General features: G+C 41.6%; 1 protein-coding gene across 1 annotated transcript; it reads right to left on the bottom strand.

Moving 5' to 3' along the window:
* Nucleotides 1–2970: 2970 nt before the first annotated feature.
* On the bottom strand, nucleotides 2971–18257 carry cds2 (CDP-diacylglycerol synthase (phosphatidate cytidylyltransferase) 2). Its single transcript, XM_066714243.1, has 13 exons — nucleotides 18018–18257; nucleotides 13907–14049; nucleotides 13416–13512; nucleotides 13162–13259; nucleotides 11127–11266; nucleotides 8227–8285; nucleotides 7838–7920; nucleotides 7454–7541; nucleotides 7287–7355; nucleotides 6983–7135; nucleotides 6728–6847; nucleotides 6331–6434; nucleotides 2971–4896 (listed from the first exon to the last, which is right to left on the bottom strand). Exons 1-13 carry the CDS (start codon nucleotides 18078–18080, stop codon nucleotides 4764–4766), a joined length of 1350 nt encoding a protein of 449 aa, XP_066570340.1. The 5' UTR covers nucleotides 18081–18257; the 3' UTR covers nucleotides 2971–4763.
* Between the last annotated feature and the right edge of the window lie 1845 nt (nucleotides 18258–20102).

Genomic DNA, 20102 nt, shown 5'->3' with positions numbered 1-20102 from the left:
TGGTGCAATTACTGAGATGCTGAGAACACCCCTCGAAAAAGGCTGCGTCTCGGCAGTGTGCCTTTCTCTCAGATTTGGAGGAGTGTTTAAGAGTTGCAGATGTTAGAAAAAACAAACGTCATGTTCACAAAACACCCATTTCTCACTGCTTACAGTATATGCTTTTCTCATGTAACGTGCTGCCTGCTTATCAGCTGCCTTTGTGCTGTGGCTGCACTGATTACACTATTTATATTCCTAATAGGCCACTTACCTTCCCCACCACAGCCCATACACAGACAAAAGGGACTCCAAAATAAAGAAGTAAAAAGTCTGAGGGGAAGAGGATAACAGGCTCTCAAAAGAAAACAGAAGTGTGTGTTTTTTTTTTCCTCTCTCTTTAATACTTTGTAACACAGTACATAAATAGGGTAATCATGTTTTGTGTGTGTGTGTGTTTTCAGATTCAAATACACAACATTTCTTGCACCAAAAAAACCCCAACAAAAACAAAAAACAAATTAAATAATGCCAGGTACACAAGGTCATGGCATACCACTGGACTAGGGAAACCACACAGAGAGAGTCTATCATAGAGCTCTGTATAGAAAATAAAGAAAAACAAGTCGATAAGTAGGGTCTAAAGACATGGTCCTTCCTTCCTAATAACTAAGGCTTTTCACCAGGACGCTCTTTATTTTTGTACTCCCATCTCAGTGATGCTCCCATTACAAACTTGAGGTAACCCGACACCGGGCATTAGGTTCAGATAACCCTCTGGGCACCCGTCTACCAGGACTGTTCCTTCAGAGGATTAAAAAAATAATAATAAACTTGTGGAAGTCGTTTAATTCTCTCTAAAATGTCCCTTCCTTGCAGAGGCGCGCCCTTGATATTGCATCTTTGTGGACTACAAAGCACAGAGAGATCCAGTATATTGTAATGTCGCACTATTCGTATCATCTAGTTGCACAGATATGGAAAGATAGGACTAATTTATAGTTTCATTAGAAAACCAAAATATTTTTGATACGGACTTACAAAAAAGTGCTACATCAATGATATCCAAGACACACTTCATTTTTGCACTGATGGATTGTTTTACAAATGGCACGCTAACAACACGTGTACGTCTCTCTCTACACTGGACCCCAGCAGACATTGATATGGCAGTGAAGCTGGTTAAGAGTAGGAAAACGGATTGAAGCGCTTGTGTAGCAATTTCTAAACGGATCCGTAATCTTAAAATTGCAACAAACAATCAAGGAAAAAAATACCAATATAAATAACCTTAAAGCAGGAGCAAATAGACACAAAATATCTAACTCAGGGTGCAGAATGGACCTAACTATGCTAGTAGTAATAATATGAATAATCCCAACTGCTTTACTTCTTTAACCTGCATTGCTACTCAGTGGGATTCTCCAAGGTGAATGAATACAGTCCAGCCACAGAAAAACTAACAAAAATGGATTTGAACTATTTTATAAATTATTTTATATGCAGCAAGTGTAACATTTATGAAATGTTAAAAGCACTGAGTTGAAGGTAGACCACCAGCGCTTGGCTCCATCTATGGGTTGAAAGTGGTACCGACCACAAATCAAGGTATTTAGATCCAGGTGGGTCAACTGAAGGACCAGACTTGTTCGGTTTCTTTTCGTGACCCATGTCATGTTTTGTTGAAAATGGTAGAGAAAAGCATTATATCGCCACTCTCGACATCAAGGTGGCGTAACAGGTCCGCTCTGCACCCCCGGCAATGTCTGAGAATCACAAATGGGAGACCGGGATTGCAGACAGTGCATCAATAAAATCCTATATACTCGGTGCCTTATATAAACACTAAGCACACACAACAGTTAAAACATAGTTATTCGGATATCATTCTCTTATATCATCATAGTATATCTTAAAATACAATATGGCTATCATTCTCTATAAAATCTAATGGCAGCGCGGAAGATGGACACAAAAACTGAGCAAAAAAACAACAGAAAAGGCTTTAAATAGAAAACATGAATAACAGTAATTCCTTATTAAACCACCCCATTTAAACCAAATGCATTTAATACAATATAGACAACTAAAATATAGATATACATGTTCACGGTTTAAGCCAACCAGATAAGACGACCTTTATAATAAAATGTAATTAATGAATATAAGTTTAACACAATTGGACATGAAGTAAATAACAGACTGCATACGTGGATAAAGGACATTTCTACATCCTCTCAAAAATCCCTTTGAAACTGTGTTTGCTGATAAAATGTGTAATGTGGGCAACTGTTGCCTCTCAGATCTACAAACCAATTCATAACTATAAATATATGGAACTGGTTGTATAGGATTGGCATTACCAGGGTTACTAACTAGCAGGGCTTTGCATCTGACAGTGCAAATATAACAGTCACAGTGTACCAGTGTGGTTTAAATACACAGCACTAAATTCAATTTCCAGTGTTGTTGATGGCACCTTGTGCTTATTACAATGTTGTTGTTTTTTTAAAGTTTTGGACTTGGTTTTGTTGGCATTCTGGTTTCTGCATATTAAACAAATATGAACAGAAAAAACAGAACCGTATGTGGGGACAGCAGGGACATTGTCAGTTTCTTAACACCCAGCTACATAGCCCTGTGCAGCTTATTTATCACTTGCCTTAATCTTTCGTAATTTTTGATGCTGTATGTCATCACATAGTAGGGGAGAAGTAATTATGTATAAAAAAAGGTTTCCTTTAATATTACAGAGATATCTGATAAGTTGCCGTGGTGACAGTGTTTTGAAAATATTAAAGTCCTACTGCAAAATGTAATCAAGATCTCAGATGCACCGTTGTGTTATTTTCACACACAGGCATTTCCTTCAACGGAACCAAGATACTCCCTCAAATTATATTCTGTGTTGTGTGTTTAATATGGGTTTAATAAATTTAATAGTTCCCCTGCATTTTTCCCCGTTTTGAATTGAACAAATATATCACTTCCTTTCAAAATGTTTTTTTTTTTTTTTTTTTGCGGTTAATAACATCTGATTGGATGCTTGTTTTAGGAAACTCCACAGTACTCATACCTTGAGTCTGTGTGGAAGGTCAGCCTGAGTCTTAACTGTAGATGTTCCCATTAGGATTTTGCTTATCTATAGCATGATAACAACTGTGGTCGTGTCATTTCATACAGGTTCACATTTAAACTTTCACTTCCCTGGCATGCAAGTCAAATTTCAGAAGCATCTGTTAACCAGTCGAATACCAAAACCAGACATCAGTGGAAGAGATTTACAAGCATGGGCCATCAACCAGTGCTGACCACTGTGGTCTGACCTTAGGAAAGAAGTAATGCATTGCTCAGTATCTGATATCATTGGATTGTGTTCAGATACATTTACTACACATACTTCAAACCACACTTCATACTAGTCTGATTGTGGTGAATAATATATTTTTTTTTAAGTAGCAATTTGTTCCCTTGATCTTTGTTTCATAGCAGTCTGTCTCACTTGGTGCTCATAGTTCATGGAGAAACTAGCTGAATTCTGAACGAAACACGGTAGCATTATAATAAGTGGAAGAGGAGCTCATGGCCTCGAAGAGTAGCTACACTGTAAGAGTTGATCTCCTGGGTTCAGGCAAAGCGTCTGCTGGACTGGGACTTCAGAGCCAACTTGTCTCCAGCACTGATCTAATGAAGCTTATTAGTATGCAGTAAAGGGCCACATGATAGTCTACACTTTGTGTTATACTGGTGTTGGCTACAGTAGCCCAGCGAATGTCATTCGGATCAGATTCTGAAATCTGCGTTCTGGAACACTTTAGACTCCAGGTTTAGTGTCACCTTTTGACCTCCGTTACCTGTCTCCTCATCTCGGCCTGACTAGAAACAGGCATCACTCAAGAGTGTGGGTCTTATCTATATCCAAGAGGCAAAGCGAATTCCCACTGTGTACAAGAACCTCGGAAGCAGAATATCATCACTGCTTGTCATTCGGGAGTAGCAACAGGAAGAGGAAATTACGTTTAAATACATCTTGGTAGAAAACCAATTCAAATTTCAACAGTAAAAAAGGAAAATGAGGGTGCACCCACATTGACGCATGGCAGCAAACAAGAAGGCGGAGCTTTGAGCTTGGGTTTGGACCCCTGTCTCACTGAACATGAAAATACATTTGTTCCGTATATAGAAAATAATCATTTGGTTAATATATTGCTCTAATTTTTTCCCAGTGCTTACCTCCACAACCAAAAACACAATGCAACTTTTGGAAAAAACAAAAACATAAAAAGTCTATAATTACAGTGTAAACGTGATTGTACAGTGCATTTAAAAACACCACAAAAAACAACAGGAAAAACAAAAGTGTACCGTAAAAATATCCACATCAAAAGTATGTATACTCTACTGTATCTGACTGGGACCCTTCAATGAACGGACAATAAATCTGCAAACTGAACAGAGACGGCACTGTGTATTTAAGGTTCTTTTTTAAATAATCGCACAAATATAAAAACATTATAAAATAATTATATTATATTTATATATATATATATATATATATATATATATATATATATATATATATAAACAAAAAGATGCTCACAGGACAGACATTAACATCAAAGCACACGGATTGGAATGGCCCAAGACTTTAGTCTCTCCCTCTCTCTCTTTTATGTCTCTCTGGAAAGGACTATTTAATGTCTCACTTCCAAAACACCCTACTACATCTCTTCTTTCACCGTCCTCCCTCCTCCTCTTCCTCTCTCCCGGTTCCCGTCCTCCATCTAAGCCGCCTCCTCAATGGCTGAGAGCAGCCCCTTGTCCACCAGGTGGGCTTTGAGGGAGTTGAAGATGTGCAGCTGCTGATCCAGTCGCAGAGCCAGGAGCTGCTGCATCACCCTGCTAGGGTTCGGACCCCTGGAGAGCAACACAGAAAGCAGCAAGGTTTACATTTATGCCTCAGTACCACTGGCTTAAGTGTCCGTGCCGTGCTGTGCCGAGCTTTTTGTAAAACCAAGCCACTGTAGCAAGTCAGTCCCCTGTTGTGGGAGGAGCAGAGCAACTGTGGGTTTGGTTTGTTTCGTTTTAATAGCAAACATAAAACACTACGAGCGATAGAGCCTGATGCGGAAAGGACTTTTGTGAATTTTATTCTTCATGCTTTACATGATTGGAGACAGTGTAATAAATACACGTTTCTGTTAAGAGATATTAGGTAGAGCTAAATGTGTATAGAAAACATTATATTCAGACAAGCATCGCCTTACGGTAAGAAAACGTTTCCATGTGCAACAATAACAATACATATTTGATATTTATTATTATTGTAATCATCATCAAAATGTGCTATTAGATATGCATTTTAAATGGAACAACTTGACTCCCTTAACTTATTACTCTTACTACAGATTTGTAACTGCAAACAACACTTTTTGCCGTATTATTTTTAATTTGCACTGGTTAAGGGCATCTGATAAGTAAGTTACAGATGAACAAAATACATGTTTCACGATTAATCGTCCAGCTACAATATAGCAGGGTATAATTTAAAGTGTGCACATTTCAGTCATGGCGTTAATGGACGCATTTATTAAACCAGTCCTTAATGTTTTAGAGGGAAACCCAGATCTGCTGTATTTATTTATTCATTCAACTTGTAAATGGGCACGTTAACTAAATCGTGTTTGCCTTCATACTGATTGTCTCTGCGGGGCTGTTATACAGACTGCACAACATCCACAGGACAACAGCCTGAAACACCGTCCACTTGGCTACTACCGATCTGATTATTATCCTTCAGTTTATTTTTCACTAGTCACGGCACTGCACCGGGTCCTGTGAAATCCGTGTTCGGCAAGTTTTTAATACAGCCGGATATTAACTGTAAGCAGTAATTGTCTCTGTACGTGGTTTTCACTCCATGCTGCAAATAAAACAAATTTCTTCATGATCCCACACAGCACTTGAGATTATATCTTCCAACATAATGTAGCTGATCTCTTCCCTGTCTGTCTGCAACTCAAGCACACATCTCACTTCTGAAAGTGAAGTATTTCCTTAATGGGTATGACGGATGCTTATGGCAACGTCTGGCAGCAGATAGTTAACTGTCCACAAAACCAGACGCTTAAGCCAGTGGAAACACCAGTTTAAGCATCCAGGGCCGGACGTGTCCGCCAGTGGAAACGGGGGCATTACTTTCTAGCTTTCTATAATCGAGCTAACTGGGGGCCCGCTAGCGTCACATCTAAGCAAGGAGGACTGAGAATCTGGTACACAAAAGGAGCCTGTCTTTGGTAAATAACTTCCTCTTAGTTGACTCTACCCTGCTGGAGCAAAGCGGCTCTGTACCTGATGAAGCTGGCGATGTAGACGTTGACGAAGGTGGCCATGAGGTACTGGCAGTCGAAGCGGTCCATGATTCCGCCGTGCCCTGGGATGGTGTTGGCGAAGTCCTGCAATGCACACAAACACACAACACTGCGTCAGCTACAAACTCACATCGCCCACTTCAGAGCAGGGGACGGGGGAACATTCTTCACTTGAGGCACTGCAGGTCAGAGAGGTAACGGTGCATGAAGCTTTTTAGGCTTCCTGACTCCCCTGAGCAGAGGCAGACAGGCAGGCAGAAATGACAGGTTGCCGCTGCTGTCTGCAGAGCAAGATCGAAGGCCTCCATTGAGCACTGTGTTCTGGACTGCAGCAGAGGACAGGTTGAACACGCCCCCAGAGAAGACAGAGCTCTTACCTTGATCTTAAAGGCTCTCTTAAAGCCGCTCGCGAAGAAACCCCCAAAGGGCCCCATGAGGGAGGCGAAGGCGGACAGAGCAATGCTGTGGATCTGGAAGGGGTACATCCGCACGGTTTTCTGAAGAGAGAGAGAGACAGACAGAGGAGAAGACTTTACTATACTCTTCCACTTCCAGTCTCGAATTTTGTGTTCAGCCACTCCGCAGAGATTCGAATGATTGACCGCACTCGACTCTGATGGCAAAAGCCGTACCCAGCCAGTGAGAGACTGCAGGACAGCTGGCAGGCCATAGTTGTGCAGCTGGAAGAGGTCGGACGGCTCACAGTCCACAGTGAACCTGTTGGAGTCGTTGTTGAACTCCACCGGACACACAAAGTAGCGGTACCCCGCCATCACATAGGAGAGCTGAGGAGAGAACAGGAGAGGATCAGGGCAGGCCGAAGGGGGCGGTGTGTTTTCAAAACCGTCTGCAATAACTGAGATTTACAGGGTATGCCTATTAGGAAATTATTATCATTGTAGGTCAGTGTGGATAAAGAGTCCTGCCTGATCTTACCAGAAGTCCGAACACCACCGTGGCGAAAAATCCTCCTATGAAGCCTTCCCAGGTCTTCTTTGGAGACAGCTGTGCAAACACAATGGGAAACCATCAACACATTTGTACCCCCTTAATAAAATAATACTGAAATTAATTAATGCAGTTGTCCGAAGATGGGCCCTGACCTTAATGAGTGGAGTGCGGCCAAAGAAGAAGCCAAACATGTAGGCCATGATGTCATTGCAGATCACACAGGAGATGGGCACGATGAACCTGCAAAATCCACACAGTCCAGCTCAGCATTTCCCACAGTTGCTTGCAACAGCATATACAAAGTACATCCTGGGCTTTTTCATTATTAAAGTGCCATGATTTCAGATCCCCCCACCCAACCCCTCAAGACAGCTGTATCGCAATACAAGCAACTTGCCACCACCAGAGGGCACCATTTATAACCAAATCAAAGGTGGAACCCACAAACATCGAAATACAAAGTGTTTCCCAGGGACAAAACAAATGCACAAGTTAAAAGTCACCCCCTTGACTCTAAGAGCTGTGAGAGACATTACCAGATCATGCCTTCAAAGAGATTGTGGATGATCAGGTGAGACTGTGTCACAACGATCAATAGTGTCACATGAGTCCATCCAAACTGTAAGGAAGCGCGAGAGAGACAGTGCATGCAGTTCAGTTCACTGGGAGATCTGTTCTGCTTTCAATAAACAAGCAAACCCTGTATGGAAGCAATTGCACTGGACTGGTGGCACTAGCTAGCTACTTAAATATGTTCATACCTACCCTGGGGGAAATCATTTTTCACATTCATCACATCCTTAAGTCCAGGCTTGGCATTCGTTCCCTATGCTTATCGTACTTTACCGCCACTTCTTATCTCGCCCTTATCCAAATACTTGCACTAAAAGGAATGACGGGCACACAAGTACAGAGCCAGGCTTACCATGTAGAACTGCAGGCGGTAGTGCTTCTTGACCAAGCTCAACACGAACATGCAGAACCCTGAAATAAAAACAAACAATTAAATGATAAAACGTAATGCATATTAGAGTTTAGAGTTTAGGTAAATTCAAGCCAGTCAGTCCTGAGTTTTTCCATATCCGTGGATTTGTGGATACAGGCTTGCCTCTATGCTCTGGAAGTATGCACACGAGAAAGGATCGACCCACGTGTCAATCACAAAGTCAAAACCCAGGCTCTGGGGTATGTGTGCAGGGTAACTAGGCTGCGCAGTTACAGAAAGCTTTTTGTAGGTGTGTCCCCTAGGGGTCGTAGAGTAAACTCTCAGCATCTCCCAGTGTTGATGCATCAGTTATGGGCACCGTGGCTCCTGCACTGTGCGCATCAGTGTGGAAGGCAGGGCTGTGTCGGTGACAGATTTTTGGTATAAACGCGGTTGATCAGTATTACCGTGGGGGAAGTAGGAAGTAGGATGACTCTTCTGTTTTATTGTTCAATCACACAGTAGAACTAGTTTCTACACTAATATAAAATGAACTATTAATAAATACAAACACAAACAATAAAATTAAAAATTAAAAGAACGATGTGCAAATTACATTCCAAATTGCAAGTTAAAATCCCAACTTTTAAAGGAGCTGTATTGACGATCAATTATTTTTCACCACGGTGAGGCGGTATACCGTTTACCGGCACAGCCCTAGTGGGAGGTGTGCGTAAGTGTTGGTGGTGTTTGTCTGGGTGCCTCTGGGCCAGGCAAGCTGTACTCTCTCTGTTAATATGCAGTCTAGCAGGTACCACAAGGGCTTCCCTTTGATAAGCGCCCGCAGTGTTAATATAACGGCATGGCCTTTTAAACTTCAAAGAATGAAGATGGGGGGGGGGAGGGGAGAGAGAGAAAAAACATTATACTGCTGCCCACATAACAGCCTCAAACTGTTTATTTATTTTTCTTAGATTAATAGTAATCACTAATAGCACAAGCACTGGCACTGCCCCCCCACTCCTGTCCCCCAAAAACACAAGAAACCTATACTATCAGACAGTACTGATGTACAATCACACACCTTTCAAAGGACTATCTTTAAAATGGTTTTCTGCACTGCTAGAGATCTACAGAATCTTTCCAAAACACTATTTCCTGTATGTGTAATCTTTGAGTTGTGTTTTAGCAGTGCTGCTGATCTGGAGTATCTGAGCTCTGGTGCTGTATCTCCCAGGCACTGAACACCTCCTTGCAGTAGAGAGTGCTGTGTGACTAAGCTCAACCACATCCTGTTCAGAGCAAGTCAAAAGGATGGAGAGAGAAAAGAAAAAAAGTGCAGTTCGCATACGAACTGGAATACAACGAGATGCTGAGATATTCAGAGCTGGGGAGTTAGAGCCATAGCACAGTGATTAAGTTGTTTTTGCCTCATAAAGGAGGACGAGGAGCCATCTTAGGGTCCTTGTGCATCGCTGCATGTCATGAGTGTGTCAGTTTTAGGGCTCTGAGTTGCTGTCCCTGACTCTTGCGAACACATCTTTACCAGAGAAAGCAATTCAATATTCCACTGCAGTTCCACAGAAAATACATATATACAGACACACTTCACTGGTACACTGGCCTGATCTGTTTCATGTCAGGACAAGGCCAAGGAGGGGGAGTGTAGACGCTGACGTTAAAGGGCTTCACACATGGACCCTCATAATTTGTACTGGGCCTCTGTCACTGTGCATCACCCTGGGGGAGCTACTTCTGGCTTCTGTTCTGATCTGAAGGCGATGTCATACTGTGCACAGTTCTGTAGCAGTAGTTAAGGTGCTTTCACACTGGACACGGCATAAATCTATATGCATTTATTACACAAAATAAATGCATAGACCTACATCAATATTTTTAAACCCCACCTCCTCCAAACCATCATAATCCCATGCACAATAATCTAAAAGCACTCAATGTACCCACGCTATTGTACATTTATAATAACATATATATAATAATATGTATAATAAAATCATATTATAGTCTTAGTATTATTCTATTTATTTTAATTGAGCAGCATCCTGCACATCCACCATTTATCGAATATCACACAAAGTTTAATTTGATTGCAGCAGTACTGTTGCACAATCCACTGAGCAATGTACTATGAATTGCAACCAGAAAGGACTGATGTTAAGGATGTTTACAATTTAATCACAGCACTGTCTCTTTTATAACAAAACCTTTGCAGGTACTTAATACTTTTTTTGTTATTATTTTAATATATTTGCTAACATTATAATATCATGCAATAGTTTCTTGAAACCTTCCATTAATTAGACAAATTGCAATGCTGAAAAGCCCCCTTAACAACCTGCTGATCAATAGCAAATCATTTTTTGGACTATATTGGCTTCTGCAAATTGAAAGTTGAATGGCTTTTCATTGTATTGACAATTATCACTTAATATTAAATATGAAAATAATAACTGATAAGTTGCTCCTCCATTTAGACAATTTCGATATCTTTTCTCCAATTGGCTGATTGGTGTTTACATTACAGCATGGTGAAAGTTTAATATATTTGATCTCGTCTGCCCCTCTGCGCTCCCATCTCCATTTAATTCAGTGGGATCTGCCGTGTGTCCGGTGTGAAAGCCCTTTTACTGAGTGCCCCTGTACGTTTGCAACATGGCGGGTGGTGTGGAGAGTCAAAGAGAGTTGCCAACATCACCCATCTGAACCCTGAAGTGCATAAGGCAGCCCTGCCTGGTACCAGACCTACACCTCTCAGCTGGAGCATACAGATGGATCTCAACAAACAAACAAGCAAGAGTGGTCACTGTTTTCTGGAAAGGGAGAGGGGTGTATGGGCAGAGCAGGAGGAGTCTGCAGCCCTCTGTGGTGCAATCCCAAACCTGTCAAGTACATGGCGAAGGAGATGAAGCGATGGTATTTGCTGAGGATCCGGAGCGGCTCCTCACGCTGCACCAGGGTGAAGAAGTAGTCCGTCACCGTCTCGCCGTAGAAGAAGTAATTCACGCACAGCAGGAAGTACCTGCAAGGAAGGGCGGCAACTGTTGAGCATTACAGCAAGTGTTTCACTGATTTGCAGAACACACAAAAAAAAACTTTCCAGTCTTGTGATGTACATTTAGAGAGAGAGAGAGAGAGAGAGATTAAATACATAAATATAAAGTTCAGGGACTCTCCAGTGTGTCTAGTACACCTTCTGTTTAACTGCAGCAGTGGTGAGCGGCGAGGACCTACAGAGATCACCCACATTGTGCCCCAAGACACCCCTCTCGCCCATAGAAGCTCGCTGGTCCATACATGCAGTTCTGCACTAGGAATATCAGCTTAAAATCCCATTGATGTTATTGTGTGAAGATGCAACTCTCATTAATGTATTATTATTGTTTATACATACATACAGTGGGGGAAAAAAGTATTTGATCCCCTGCTGATTTTGTACGTTTGCCCACTGACAAAGAAATGATCAGTCTATAATTTTAATGGTAGGTGTATTTTAACAGTGAGAGACAGAATAACAACAAAAAAATCCAGAAAAATTCATTTCAAAAAAGTTATACATTGATTTGCATGTTAATGAGGGAAATAAGTATTTGACCCCTTCGACTTAATACTTGGTGGCAAAACCCTTGTTGGCAATCACAGAGGTCAGACGTTTCTTGTAGTTGGCCACCAGGTTTGCACACATCTCAGGAGGGATTTTGTCCCACTCCTCTTTGCAGATCCTCTCCAAGTCATTAAGGTTTCGAGGCTGACGTTTGGCAACTCGAACCTTCAGCTCCCTCCACAGATTTTCTATGGGATTAAGGTCTGGAGACTGGCTAGGCCACTCCAGGACCTTAATGTGCTTCTTCTTGAGCCACTCCTTTGTTGCCTTGGCCGTGTGTTTTGGGTCATTGTCATGCTGGAATACCCATCCACGACCCATTTTCAAATCCCTGGCTGAGGGAAGGAGGTTCTCACCCAAGATTTGACGGTACATGGCCCCGTCCATCGTCCCTTTGATGTGGTGCAGTTGTCCTGTCCCCTTAGCAGAAAAACACCCCCAAAGCATAATGTTTCACCTCCATGTTTGACGGTGGGGATGGTGTTCTTGGGGTCATTCCTCCTCCTCCAAACACGGCGAGTTGAGTTGATGCCAAAGAGCTTGATTTTGGTCTCATCTGAGACCACTGTCACCCAGTTCTCCTCTGAATCATTCATTGGCAAACTTCAGACGGGCCTGTACATGTGCTTTCTTGAGCAGGAGGGCCTTGCAGGCGCTGCAGGATTTCAGTCCTTCACGGCGTAGTGTGTTACCAATTGTTTTCTTGGTGACTATGGTCCCAGCTGCCTTGAGATCATTAACAAGATCCTCCCGTGTAGTTCTGGGCTGAATCCTCACCGTTCTCATGATCATTGAAACTCCACGAGGTGAGATCTTGCATGGAGCCCCAGACCGAGGGAGACTGACAGTTATTTTGTGTTTCTTCCATTTGCGAATAATCGCACCAACTGTTGTCAGCTTCTCACCAAGCTGCTTGGCGATGGTCTTGTAGCCCATTCCAGCCTTGTGTAGGTCTACAATCTTGTCCCTGACATCCTTGGAGAGTGCTCCTAATCTCAGCTCGTTTCCTGTATAAAAGACACCTGGGAGCCAGAAATCTTGCTGATTGATAGGGGATCAAATACTTATTTCCCTCATTAACATGCAAATCAATTTATAACTTTTTTGAAATGCGTTTTTCTGGATTTTTTTGCTGTTATTCTGTCTCTCACTGTTAAAATACACCTACCATTAAAATTATAGACTGATCATTTCTTTGTCAGTGGGCAAACGTACAAAATCAGCAGGGGATCAAATACTTTTTTCCCTCACTGTACAAACAAGCAAACACAGTGTGGGTGTGCAAAGTCGGTGGTGCTGGCAGGAATGCTCACCAGCTGAGGGTCCTAAACCAGGGGAGGTGGTAGGAGTGGTAGACGCTGTAGCCAATCATGATGATCTCATGGAAACACTTGATCTGCACACACAGCACCTGCACACAAAGGGGGGCAGAACCAGAGTCAGTCCCTAACCGCCAGCAGCTGACAATAACATCTTTATGTCTGGTGCCAGGGTTCAGTGTCTTGACAGAAAACGAGAAGCCAGCTTAAGCCAGGTGGTCGTCCAAGAACACGGAGGATGGACTTACGATCATCATTAAGACTATTGGGCCCAGGTAGATGATGAGGAAGAAGAAGGAGATCATGGCGAGAGTGAGGATGCCACGAACCCACCAGTTCCTCCATCTGAAACAAGAGAGACGAATACAGCACAACGCTTAACTTGGGAAGCATTCTGTGTTCTTACAGAGTGTGTACTTTGTGTGCCAAGGAACATGCATTACGTTCTATCATTTAATTGTTCTTTCCCCTTTTCATAAGAGTGTAAGGTCATTGTAGTTTTTTTCTTAATACTGATTTGAAAAATAAAGGCAACATCAATATGTAACTTGTCCTTTAAGTGAGTGGGCTCTGGGGTGTGGGGGCTTGTGCTCTCCTAACCTGAAGCTATACGTTTCACCTTCACGAGGGCTGTCATTTTCCTATACGCTAATGAATGCAAAATAGCACGAGGCAGATGCAAACAAATGAGCCCAGGTGCTGGAGGTGCTTGCAGACGCTCTGGCAGGAAGGGAGTTACCGTGAGGACAATCCTGACAGGGCCTTGTTGAGGACCTCGGGGGTGTCATCGGCAGTAGGGGGGATTTCAGGAACCCCCGAGTCCTGCTTCGTCTCACTGTCTGAGGCCGCCTCTCCATCTGTCCTCACCTCTGACTCTGAGCCCTTGAGAGAGAGAGAGAGAGAGAGAGAGACAGACAGAGTGAGTGGTGGATGATGTTAGACTTGCCCTTATTCTGTCCAGTTCTAGAGATTCCAGGTCCAGGGTGCTGGCATGACCCTGTGTGTTCATACTATGTGAATGGCCCTTCACAGCAAGTTGGTTTTGTTAAAACCAGCAGTAAATGTACCTCATGCGAAGAAAGTCATATCTGCTTTTAGTAGGCTGAGTAATGAAGGCTGTGCAGAATTGAGTAGTGGCTACAGATGTTTAGCTCACAATATAGGCTGCAGTGACAGGACAATTAAGGTAGTGACAGGCCCCTACACTGACAGCGGACTCCAAATCTGTGACCTAGATAAACTCTGGGTGACTGGTTAACCACCTGCCTACCTGCCATGAGTATATTAGATGGACTCACTCTCTCTTTATATACACACATGTATTTATGTATATCAATCCACACAGTCCCTCAATCTGCAATAGTCTCGCTTCTGGAAAGCCCAGGTTCTGGGGGTTGTTATGGAGACCACATCCTGCCACTCAGCCCTGGATGACAAAACAAGATCCTTCTGGACGCTAAGGAAAGCTGGATGCTTCCTGTCGAAGACACACAAGCAGGACACAGGGATACGAGCGTCTGTCTGTTCCTTTTGTACAGACCAGAAACCGTCCACTTCCCCTACAAACAGGCCCGTCGGAGATGCGTTTGTATCTGAGGCCTTCCAATTGGATGTGAAGGAATGTGAATCATATAGATTTATACTTGTATTTATATTACTTAAACACAAAAATGCTTCTAGCAAATGATAAACGTACAAACAAACAGATCAAACCACAACAATTCAAATAAAATAAGAACACCGGTTAAATCAGATTCCCTGTCTGTTGTGGTCATAGTGCTTTTGAATTGGAAAGTTGCTGTATTTGCATTGCAAATCACACCACAGCGGCAGAGCAAGTGTGTTTAATTGTTTTCTTCCTCATAATACCCCATCCTCTCTTTTTCCTTCCATTCATGTGGGTGCGAAATCCATTAGCTAGCCTATGAATTACGAGATCTACAATATCAACACATCCTTCACCCGGACTGCTGGCACTGACCAGCCATTTTCACATACTACTGATGAAGCAGCGCCCACGGGATTACTGAGAGGAAGTGGAAATGCATTCTTCAGATGGAGCAGGAAAGGAGTTGTTTTTGAGGTGCTGCTCAGCTCGCTTCTGTCTGTAATGGAGTGAAACCTCCATGCTCTGTTCCCCAAGAGAACACAGTCCCAGTCTTAATTAATCACACAAAAATAAATAAACTGTTCTACTGAAATGCACTGTAAGCGTTTCAGGCAGAATAATCAAAATCCTCCCTTGCTTCACAAAGAGTTAAGTCTTAATCAGGGCTGATGATTCACTTCCCGGACTATAATAATTGTCTAATATTTCAACAGTGTCTGACTTGCATTATCCTTTCAGCAGATTTTTCTTTTCTTTTTTTTTTCATCACCATTTTCTATAGCAGCAAATCCAGATTACACATCATGTATTTTAATATATGTAGAAGAATAAACCTGGATTAAAAAATAAACATAAAAAAAGCAGCTAAACACAATGCACGTCTCAAACTGCCCAGCCATGTGAGTCTACATGTTCCTCTCCACTTCTGTGTTTTAGATCCTGTGGGCCTCGCTGTCATTCAGGATCTGCTCCTTTTGTTCTACTGCTAGGAACACCCCACCTCAAACAACAGCCAGCTGTCTTACCTGCCAGGTAACACACAAAGATTGAGCACAATGCCTGATGCCTCAGATTCATAGGTAAATATTTACATTTTCTCAAGCTCTGATGCTTCCCATTGAATGTGCCCTGACCAGCTGTTCATATTATTGACTCAGGTTAAAAAATAAATACATCAGTCTTTTGGAATTCTGTATTAATTCAGGTGCAGTGCGGACAGTCTTCTTCAGCTACAAATCAGTAGTTTGCAAAGCTGGTACTTGGGACTCTGTGTCCTGCTAGATATTGTTCCAACCGAGATCTCAGTTCCTTAATTGAACTAAATAAATACATACATACATACATACATACATACATATACCCACCATAGTGTGTGTGTGTGTGTGTGTATACACTGAATTTGAGATAAACAGGAAAGTCAGGAGAGTTCACGGTTCAAAGCCAGCAGGACAGATAATAGTAATGGTAGAGCACAGAAACACAGATGGACTATGAAACTACAACCTTAATCCTCTGACTTCACAGGGAGTGGCATCTTCATTTGTTAATCTCTTGTGAGAAAATTCAGGGAGTTGGCAAGTCCATGCATGTTTTTCCTTATTTCTTTTCTTCTGCAAAATGGTAATATTTTATTTTTAAACTGTGAGAAGGTTTTCTGAACCTGTTTGGTTAGGCTACAGTAGAAGACCTCTGTGCAGTTATAAACATGCTGCATGGGTGACAGAATAATGACCACTGTGTTTGACAATAACGAGGTTTCAGTATAATCACGCTCTTAATGTGTCTTGTGTGATGAGCCCAAATTAACCCACGATGTTTGCACTAATGGGCTGTGGCTGGAGAAGCAGGACTGCCCACACTTCTCTCCAGAAGATTTCCTTCTTAAAATAGTCCAGCTGCCAGGGTCTCACTGAAGTCCGTGAATATAGCACAGCCACAATAGGCTGTCTGCTGGTGTCAAGTGCTGGCTGCAGTTAGTAACATATATGGCCAAAACACTGCACACCAGGCTTAGTCACTGCCAGAGCTGGAAACCCAGTCATATAAGGATGTGATATCAAAACAACTGGGGCAGAAACATGAGATTTGGGAAGCTTCATCATCAACATCATTATGGTTCAGCCATTTAGCAGAGGCTTTAGTTCAAGACGACTTGCTCTGCATGAAGTTTGCAAACTGTGCCCTAAACCCTACAACACAACACCAAGAAAGTGTAACCAAACATGACATTAAGCAACCAGAAGTGATGTACAGCAGCTTTTTATGACTATAACATAAATGCTTTCCATACAAAACAGGAATCCTAAGTAAATTGATACAGTCTTTTTCGCGTTTTTCCTTTTAATAACTGCGAACGGCTCTTTTGAGGATTTATTTATGACCGACCTATCAGCCTGTCCAAAGGATGGAGTTGCGTCATCGTCCGGAAACCATGGTTACCGCAAGACTACCATTACTTCTCCCGGCCATTAGCACATCAACCCCCACCCTCTATTCAACTACACAAGCAATGTTTTCGCTATCTGTCCCCTCCATTTTATGAGATTTAGCTGTAGCATCTGCAGCTGGCCAGCTGTGTGCACGGGTGTGTGTGTAATATAAATAATAATACATAACAGCCCCTTCATCTCTGTCCTTCAGGCATGGGCTGTCATTGTTGTTATTGTTATTATGGCGCTCGTACGTAGCGGACAAATACATAATGCAAACATAACTATTCTGATAACGTTTTAGACGTGCTCTAGAATCTGTTGCAGATTCCTTAATTGTGCTGCCGCCATTCAAATGTAAGAGGGAGACATTACAGTCATGCCACTGGATGCAATACAAACGCTAATATCAACAGAACACGTTATCATAAAAATAGCTTCCATTTCATTACGCTATTACGCTGGTGAGCAACTTTAAAACCACATATGCAACACACGGTTCTAGAACATCGAACACCCCATTCCATGCACAGTTCTAGAGCACTGACCACTCATTCCAATATTTTGGTTCTAGAACATTGAACACTCGTTCCACGCACGGTTCGACAACACTGAACTACACGTTTCTTTTTTTAATGCAAATCACGGACGAACAACCTCTTCGAGCTGTGAATTATATTTTTTTCTGCAATTATCCCCGTTGCAGCTACCGACTGTGAACTAAGGGTACAAATACATAGGTAACAGTCCGATCAGCTCAGCCCAGCGAACAGCCTGTTGTAACAGAGAACCAGACTGGCGCTTAATGTTACCTTGTCATCGGGCTGTTGTTGCATCTCATTCTCCTGCGGGCCCCGGTGCCTCAGCTCTGTCATGGCAGCGGCGTTAGGAATCGCAGTTCACCGCGAAAGTGTCTGTAAGATATTCCCCCAGAGCAGCGGCGAGTTTAAAATATAGTGCAATATTAACACTGTTGGCAGTCCCTTGACCAGATCGCTGCGTAACCCTTCACCCGCTGTCTTTCCTCCGCAACTCCAGCACCTCTCGCGATATCTGCTAGTGCGCTGATCGTGAACCACAGACTCCACTCCCCAGCCAACCGAATGAGAGAGAAATCGTGCAGCCATGTTGGGTGATAATACGATCACTGGACTGCAAATGTGAAATATTACTTCAAATGACAATACGATAAACAGAAAAATATTAAACTATTATTTATAAAACAGACAAACTTTTTTTAAGTTTTAAGAACATACTAGCATACGTACACTAGCCTCCAAATTTGTTCATACTCTCGTAGAAGTATAATTATAACGTTTTAATATATTATGTATTACTTTTTGTGTTAGAACGCATGTCTGTGTAAATTTGGCGTTTTCACCTCTAACTCTATGGTCTGGAGTGAGGCTGGAGACCCTGCTGGAGAGATGCTGATGTGACCTCCGTGAAGGTGATTCCTTATTTGTTATGCCTCACTTTTCAAAAAATAATATAATAATAATAATAATAATAATAATAATAATAATAATAATAATAATAAATATTATTTCAGATTTTTCTATAAATAAGTCGTGGATAATTATTTCTTAATTATATTTGCAATTTGTCAGCAAAATAACTTTACTTTCTTTTTCTTTTTCTGATTCGTGGTTTTTGAAAAATAAGTAATGGTTGTTCCTTAGTTTCCCTTTTGGTTACTTTCCTCGCCACTGTTTTATGGAACTAATTAATGGTTACTTTTTTCAAAATCTTTGTTTCTATTTTTTTCAATAAAATATTGTTTACGTATTTCTTATTTATAAGCATTACTTCTTATCTTTATATAAGCAATAAGTAAGCCTTACTTATTTTGTTGAAAAATAAGGAATAAGAAATCAACTTCACAGAGCTGATGCAGTTAGATGCAAAATGAATACGTCCCTCTATGTGAACATACATTTAGTAATCGTTTTCACAATTTTTCAATTCAAAAGATAAGAAAAATAATAAATAAATAAGTCACAGTGTTTTAATAAAATACATATATTACAGGACAGATCAAACAAACAAATAAGTACAATATAATTTATGAATAAAATCTTAATATACATAAACATTTTTTTTATAAAATACGGAACTAACAATAAAATATATCACAATAATAATAATTGTCTACATTTGGGTCTGTGACAGGCAGCTATGTATTGGGACTGTGTCACTCCCTCCCTCCAAGGAGGATAGCTATTTTTTTTTTCAATTTATCAGTTCTGAAAAAATTGGGAAATATTTAAAAATGTATTAAATAATATTTCCCTAATTTTGGCATATTTATTGCAGTGCAGGAGGAAGTGCGTCTGTGTCTTCACCTCTCCTGTCTCGCAGTGACCACAGCGCCGCTCCTCTCTGGGCAGCCAGCTCTGCGTGTGTCGGCCCGTCTCTCTGGCCAGGCTGTGGGCACTGAGCCGGTACTGAGTCAGGATCTGTCTCTGCTTCGTATCTCTGACAGTGAAGAGAGACTCTGCCAGTATGAACTCTCTGTTAAGGGCCAGATACCAGTTTACTGTGGGATTTAGTTAATTTTTCCAATGATCCAGATAGGAGGTTTTGGTCTTTATTATTATTTTTTTTTTTATTATTATTTTTATGTCTTGGCAGACGCCCTTATCCAGGGCGACTTACAACATAAGTGCAAACAAAGTGCAAAAATACAGAAGTACAAGGCATCAATCATTACAAATTCAACTTAGATCAAACATAGCAATTCAAGATAATACATTTTACAAATTCCAATTTACAATTTACACAAGTACAGTAAGAGACTTATTATATGGTTGACTTTGATTGGGGGCAGGTAAGCAGTGCTGACCTGAAGCTGGTCACTGTTCGCAGTATTATGCCCTTTTTCCACTCGAGTCGAT

Source organism: Amia ocellicauda, chromosome 9, assembly GCF_036373705.1.
Source record: "Amia ocellicauda isolate fAmiCal2 chromosome 9, fAmiCal2.hap1, whole genome shotgun sequence".
In the NCBI taxonomy this organism is placed as follows: Eukaryota; Metazoa; Chordata; class Actinopteri; order Amiiformes; family Amiidae; genus Amia; species Amia ocellicauda.
The sequence above is the reverse complement of the archived record's forward strand: the minus strand, read 5'-3'. Positions and strand labels throughout refer to the sequence as shown.

Bases quoted from the DNA above. Each gene is read 5' to 3' on its own strand.
- cds2 (XM_066714243.1), bottom strand. From the start codon at position 18,080: ATGACAGAGCTGAGGCACCGGGGCCCGCAGGAGAATGAGATGCAACAA. The intron at 7,542-7,837 runs GTAATGTCTCTC...TGGATTTTGCAG, and splicing joins CTCTTTGAAGGCATGATCTG to GTTCATCGTGCCCATCTCCT. The intron at 6,848-6,982 runs GTACGGCTTTTG...CTCTCTCTTCAG, and splicing joins TGCAGTCTCTCACTGGCTGG to AAAACCGTGCGGATGTACCC.